Below are 7,226 nucleotides of genomic sequence, written 5' to 3'. Positions count from 1 at the left end.
TGCCCGTTTGAATTCCTTTATTGCCTTATGTGGATTTACGAAGAACTGAGGGACCCTCCTTTTTAAAATCTCTAGATTCCCTCCAGTAAATGGTTTATATCCCTTAACATGTATAATCCCAGCATCCAGTTGTACTATTGTTCTGTCTGTAATAGGAAGTATTGTTACAGGACGGTGTGACTTTCATGGTGGAAGAACCAGATGATTAGGGTTCTCAGCAGGTCCTGGACATTCAGATGATCTTGACTGTTCTGGGAAAGGAAGCACTATGGGCAAGTCTGCTAGAACGAAGGATTGAAGGATAGGTGGGAGGTATATGGGTTTCCCGGAAGCAGAGTCCATCTGTACAGGGAAGAGCTTTTCCTGGTGGCCTTCGTCATCCGGGTCATTTAAGAACTGGACAGTTCCTTTAGGACCTTCCTGTTGGGGAGCCCTGGTGGGGCAGACTGGCTGCTGTCCATCGTGGGGTTCTGTGGGCTGGCTCTCAGGAGCCACCGTGGGCTGAAAAGAGTAACAACCTCAGACACATGAACCCTGGTCCCACTGCCCTCCCCGAAGCTACTTAGCACTCTATTAAAGGAAGACTTAAAGAGGATGCTTCTCCTGTCTTCTAGATTTAAAGGGGCTTTTAAAAACTGAAAGAGAAAAGAGCTGGCCTTTCCTGGGTCCCATTTCTCGGGGACCCAATGGTCTCAGGTCCCAATTGTATGGGGGCGGCTCTCTAAACTGATGGGAACCCAACCCTGGCAAGACAAGACAAGCCTGCCTGCGACACATTCTCCCACACAGAAAATGCAATAAAAAAGGGAGCTCTCAACACTTCGACCTCCCTCTCAAAGGAGATAGTCCATGTAAAGAACCTAGCTGAAAAATATGTGGCCTGTTAGTGTCCTGGGTGCTACAGCTGGTGCCTAGAAGGCTGAACATGGAGTCAGGAAAGCCCTTCACCACAAACTGTTGGGTCGAGTGCCTTGCCAATGTGAGCTGTGGTCCAGTGCAGACTCACAGCCCTGCCTCAGACTATATCCCGCCAGATATGGGCAGGGATTTGTGTTGTTATCTCACCCAGGAGGAAACGGAGGCTCTGGGAGATTAAAAGGGCACCCAGTTATGAGCTGACAGATCCAGGCTTAGCACCAATGCACTAGCCTGGTGGACCTGCTTCAGAGAACAGCAGGGGAATGTGGGTGGGGGACCCCAAGTCAGAACTGTCTCCCCTTCAATTTAGTGAGAGCTTGAGAAAAGAAGGTCAAAGGAACGGGTGAGGGTGGACGATCTCTTCCCACTGTGTGGGGGATACCAACAAATAAATGGGCAGAAACATACCTGGGTTTCGAAGAATTCACAGGACACAGAGACGGATTTCTCTAAGCGGGCCCTAGAATCTGTCAGAGAACCCTTGCAAAGCCCTACAGGCTGAAAAAAGAAAAAGAAAAAGAGGCCAACATTGTAGAGAGAAGGAGGGAAGGCAGGATGGAGCTCCTTTGGTCTAGCTAGTACATCCCCAGAGGCTTCCAACCATCCTTTTCTCCAAGCTGCCCTCCTAAATCTCCTTCTGGATTTCCTTCACAAGGTCCCAGAAACTTCTCCACCTTAGAAGCTCCCTTCATCTTTGAACCTCCCGCATTGGAAGTCCCTCCAGGCTCTTTGACTTCTCCCTTGGATTGTCTGGTTCTTCCCAAGGAGGGTGCCCAGTCCAGCCATGACTCCATGACTGACTTTCTCTACCACGCCCTGATTCTGGTACTTTCGTTCTCTATTCCCCCTCACTACATCCTTTTAGGGGTTATCTTCCCCAATTAGAATGCAAGATCCCTGAGGACAGGAAAGTCTTTCCTTCTATGCGTATTTGCATTTTTAGCTCTGAGTCCAACACCCCACACGTAGTAAATGTTTTATAAAAGCTTGTTGCCTAAACTTAATTACCCCTTTGGTTGTATGGTTCAGGCCAACAGGCAGAATACAAATTCTGAAGGGCCCCAACTCATAAGATGACTTCTTTTCTTGGTTGACTAAGACAATTGTGGGTCATGCTCCATGGGAGAGAGAGTCCAGAGATCTGGGGAAGGAACTTACCTTGGCATCAACGAGTGGCTTCAAATGTTGCTGGAGGCCAGACTGTCCTTCTTTGCAGGGTCCTTCTGTGACTAAGTATTCCACAAAGTAAGCAGGGCCTACTACCCACTGGGAAGAGAAAGAGGGAGGGGGCAAGGAAAAGGGGAAAGGAAGGGAGCGTTTAAGTTGGGGAGGTGGCAAAAAGGAAGGAGAAAGAATATCAGTGGAACCTAAAGGCATTGTAGCTTAGAGGAGAGCTTCAGGAGACCTGGGTTCCAACCTCATCTTTACCATCTATGAATTCTGTGGTCAATATATAATCATCCAAGGTAGAAGTCACCATCTAGTCGAATGGCGGGTACCCCATAGTTCTAAACTCCACAAAAGATCCCCATCACAATGGAGCACCTCTGAGGGGGAATCCAATTCATCCTTTAAGAGGCAAAAGCTGGCTAAAGTCCTCTTGGAATTAAGAACTACAAGGGTCCTTAAAAGTAATCTAGTTGATCTGACCCTGGGCAAGTCACTTGACCCCCATTGCCCATCCTTACCACTCTTCTACCTAGGAGCCAATACATAGAAGTTAAGAGTTTAAAAAAATAAAATAAAATAAAAAATAATTTTAAAAAGTAATCTAGTTGGACTTCTTCTCTCTGGAGCTGAGACCTGGATGACCTTCTCAAGTCTATTGGGGTGGTTTTACCACTGGATGTTGGATAATTCTTTCTGTTCATCATGGAATCAAATCTAATCCATAAAGGAAGATGGTATATACCAGTGTTGGTGAACCTTTTAAAGAGTGTGTGCTGTGCCTTGCCCCCCAGAGACCTTGTGCCATGCCCTGCCCCCCAAAGAGTGCTGGGTATTCCCCACTCCCCCTTTTACTCCACACAGGGAAGGGAGGAAACTCTCCCATTGATCTACTGGGTGGAGGGGTAGGTGAAGTGAGGAATGTCCTCAGAGAATGTAGAAAGGGGCAGGGGAGTGGTCCAAGCACTCTGCTCCCCTCTGGCTCTGCCTCCTGCGAGCCACTGACCTTACCCTCTGTGTGGTCCCACTGGCTATGGGTGATGTGAAAAAATGTTGTCCTGCACAGTGGAGAGGGGGAAGGGAGCAGCTCAGCCCCAGTCCCTCTACCTTTCTAGTAAAGAACTCTGGGGTGTGTTGGGAGGTGGCAGGCATGCCCACAGAGAGTACTCTGCGTGCCTTCTTTGGCATACATGCCATAGGTTTGCCATCACGGATATATACAAACTGGACAGGCAATAAATCACCCCAGAGTCCAGAGACGGGGACCTCTCTCTTAAGATCTTTAACCTTAGAGAAGTAAACAGGGCTGCTGGACAAGTGAGTGAAACACCTCCCCCAAACCCCTCTTACCTGGGTAGAAGCTCGGGTGATTTGGTAGAAACATAATTTCTTTCCTTCTGCAGCCTCCTTGTTGTATTTTGCCAAAGATTCACTAACAGCTTGAAAAACCCAGGGGTCTGAGTAGTTGGCCGGAACGGGGCTTGGACAATCAGGGCACATCATATGAATGTCCCTTTGAGAAACTGATTTTTTAACAAATAGGAAAAAAAAGATAGGTTTCTTTGTGATTTCAAAATCATGGAGTCACACATCATGCAATACTACATTAGGTATCAAGATCATTTTCAACACAGCAATATCTTTTTTCCTATCCAAACATAGGTTAACGCTCTTACTAAGTGCAAAACAGGTCACGAGATTCAGAGTCTGTCCAACTAATGCTTGCAGTTGAAGATCTGAGCTCCCACTCCCACAATCCCGTGAGTATGAAGGGGCGCTTGCCCTCACAGAGCTTACTCTACTGGGGATACAGGAAATTTTTTCTTCAAAGATGTAAATAAAGGCAAAGAGAGAGTACTCATCCCATTTTTCAGGTGATCCAAAGCTAAAAGGATGAATAAATTCAGTAGATGACAGAGACAGCATCTCAAAAGAACTGAGAACTAGGGTGAACTGATTAAGATGAAATTCAGTGGAGAGTAATAGAAAGTTTATCATTTGGGTTAAAAAAAATAAGTTTCATGAGTAAAAGGGGGTCAGGAAGACATAATTAGCAGTTCTAAAAAAAAATCTAAGGGATTTCATGGCCAGGGAACTCAATCCAAGTTTGTATTGTGAGGCAGCAGGGCAGAAAAGGAGAAGACACTCTGGTTGCACGAATGGGGACTTCGATTCCAGAGTGGAGAGAACATGGCCAGCTCTAAGCTTTAGGGAAGTCATTTTGGTAGGTAAGGGGAAGATGCACCATAGTATACACTGGAAAGAAGAATTTGTTTTTGTTTTTTTAGGAAATGATTTGTAGTATTGAAACATTCCATAAAACTCAAAAAACAAGTACAACAGACCAACCCCAGAAAAAGCACCTTACCTGGACGAGTAGTGCAATTATAGGCAGAGACATAGAGAATCCTTCGGGTTAGGCTTTCAAAAAATAGAGCCTTGCACCGGCCATATACCTGGTAGAGTCAAACATATTCTTTTTATACTTGCATTGTTCTTTCTTCTGGAACACATGGCTTTCCCTTTGGAGGGCGTTTCCCTCCCCCCACCTCACTCCCTTCCTCTTTCTGAGTCCATTGAGAATAAACACTTACTGATTCGTGAAGGGGCCTGGCCTCACAATTCTTCCAATTTTTCCTGCTAAGGACATGGCAGGAGGTCTCTAATACATCAAAGGTGAGGTAGAAGACGGAGTCTGGACCTCCCTGGACAGAGGAAACAGAGCAATGAGATATGCTTTATGCATGGCTCACAAGGGTAGGAAATGTGGTGCCAGGATCAGAAGTGATGATGACTGCGGAGGAAGGAGGAGGAAGGCTCTAAAGGTTTCCTTATTTGAAAGGGTCACTCCAGCCTCATTCTTTAGGGGGATAACAATGACGCTGACCAAGATTTCCCAACAATAATGGTTTCCTATCCAAGTGGATCTCACTAGATCAAGCCAAGGAGGAATCTTGGAGATGCTTCCTACCTTCCAGCCTGATCTCACACTATTTTTTCACATGTGCTCTATGGCTATCAAATGAGATTACCACGTGTAAAGCACTTTTTAATGCTTAGAAGCCATTTAATACCAGCTATCGCCATCATTACTATAAGATGTGTAAAGGTCATCATTGAAATAAAGTTTGTGAATCCTAAAATCAGTAGTGATGAGGAAGAGGAGGAGGAGGAGGAGGATGTTCCTTTCCAACCCGACTCCTGGCTGTTTCCCAAATTGGACTTAAGATCTCCTGCCTTCATAGAGGCCCATCCCTTGGCCTGGAATACACTCTTGATATCCACACTTTGTCATTGGGACATAATGACAAAAATGAAACCAGGCTGCCTCTAGATCTGATATTCATTCTTCTGCTCACTCAAGGATTGACCAGTGCAGAGACCATCAAAGGCTTATCATCAACAATGGCAGTTGAACTGAGTCTTGAAGGAAGCTGAGGACTCTCAAAGGCAGAGCTAGAAAGGGAATGCATGCCAGGCATGGTAAACAGACTATGCAAAATCATGGAGGTGGGAGATGGAGGACCATTTCAGGGAAAACAAACAAGTCAGCTTGGCTGTAACATAGAATGTATGAGAATAAATAGCATCTCTTCTACCCACCCCACAATGAACAGTCTCACTTACCTGACTATTCTCTTGGACATCTACCACTCGATTGAGGCGGAAGATGTAGCCTTCCTTTCGTTCATTATTGATGTCTTGTAGAGTTATATCTGCCATGGTCAACCCTAGAGAGTTATTACAGGGATGGGAAGTGAAGAGAGAAGGAACTTGGGGGACTTGAGCAGGAAGGACTCCACTCCAGCAACTGTGGAACAGGCCCAAGAGGCTGAGGAAGAGAAGGAGGGCCATTCTGCCAGACTGACTGCCTTGGTCCATAAGCAAAGGGTGGCAAAGGCAGACAGCAACTTCTCCTCTGAGCCTTTGAGTATTTATCCCCCTGAATCTGAGGCTAACCTGGATTGCTCGGAAGTTACAATAATATTACCTTGAAACCTGCAAATAATAATCAATGATTAACCCCCACCTTATCAAACGAAGTGTGAGAGGAGTGTGTTTCCACCTCATCTTTCTGATCAATCGTCCCTGCAGATCATTAATTAATAAGCTTCATTTTCCCAACCATTGCCAAAGTGATTACTCAAGAAGTCAAAACAAGCCATTCAGTCAAGTTTCCTGGCAGTGAACTCACTGGAGCCTGGCCCTTTTCCCAGGTTTTCCCAGAATGCCAGAGGAAGAAGGGGGCCTCAGAGACCATCTGACCCAACCTTGCCTGGAGCAAACATCTCCTCTAGGACATCCCCATGAAGTAGTCATTCTGCCTTTGCTGGAAGACTTCCAGTGAGAGAGATCCCAGCCCCTCCAATCTAACAACCAGAATTTCTTAAATCTCTACTATACACCGACTGCTGAACCGGTCACTGGGGATACAGGAACTAAAAATGAAATGATTCCTATTGGCAAGATGCTTACATTGGAATAGGAGAGCCAACAAGCAGATATATATACATATAAATGTAGATTTACACTTTTATTATTGAATAAACAAAGAGAAAAAGCAGAGAGGAATTTGGAGAAAAGGTCACTGGCAATTGGAGAAATCAGAAAAGGCTTCTTGAAGGACATGGGGCTTGAACTTCATCTTGAAGGAATAGAAGGATTCCAGGAAGGAGATTGAGGAGGGAGTGCTTTCCAAGCATGGGAAACAGTCAGTGCTCAGTCCTAAAAAGAGAGGAAGTGGTGCCTTACATGAGGGGACAGAGAGGAAGTCAGTTTGACTCCATCTCAGAGTGAAAGAGAGGAGGAATGTCCAATGAGGCTCAGATGGTCTGGGTGGTAGGAGAAAAATAGGAGGAAGATGGTGGGGGTAAACTATAGCTCAAGTTTAACTAAAGATAAGCAGTGAAAAACCAAGGGGGAAAGGGACCAAGGAGCAGAGGATGGGGAAGAATTGAAAGAGTCAACAGAAGGGGGCCACCATTAGAAAGTGAGGTCAGAGCTGATGGTATGATAAGAACTGGTGGGTAGAGAATCAGAGATTGGGAAAATAGGTCTGAGATGCAGTGAGAGACAGAATAAGAGGTTTGATTCTCATAGGGGAATGTCCAAGTGTCTGCTTAATACTTGGGGCTAGTGGT

General features: G+C 45.6%; 1 protein-coding gene across 1 annotated transcript; it reads right to left on the bottom strand.

Moving 5' to 3' along the window:
• On the bottom strand, nt 1–5,988 carry FETUB (fetuin B). Its single transcript, XM_044667680.1, has 7 exons — nt 5,713–5,988; nt 4,680–4,790; nt 4,454–4,541; nt 3,436–3,608; nt 2,077–2,184; nt 1,327–1,416; nt 1–501 (listed from the first exon to the last, which is right to left on the bottom strand). The coding sequence occupies exons 1-7, from the start codon at nt 5,965–5,967 to the stop codon at nt 184–186; spliced, it is 1,143 nt and encodes a 380-aa protein (XP_044523615.1). The 5' UTR covers nt 5,968–5,988; the 3' UTR covers nt 1–183.
• Nucleotides 5,989–7,226: the final 1,238 nt, after the last annotated feature.

The sequence above is a fragment of the Gracilinanus agilis genome, chromosome 3 (genome assembly GCF_016433145.1).
Source record: "Gracilinanus agilis isolate LMUSP501 chromosome 3, AgileGrace, whole genome shotgun sequence".
NCBI lineage: Eukaryota > Metazoa > Chordata > Mammalia > Didelphimorphia > Didelphidae > Gracilinanus > Gracilinanus agilis.
The sequence above is the reverse complement of the archived record's forward strand: the minus strand, read 5'-3'. Positions and strand labels throughout refer to the sequence as shown.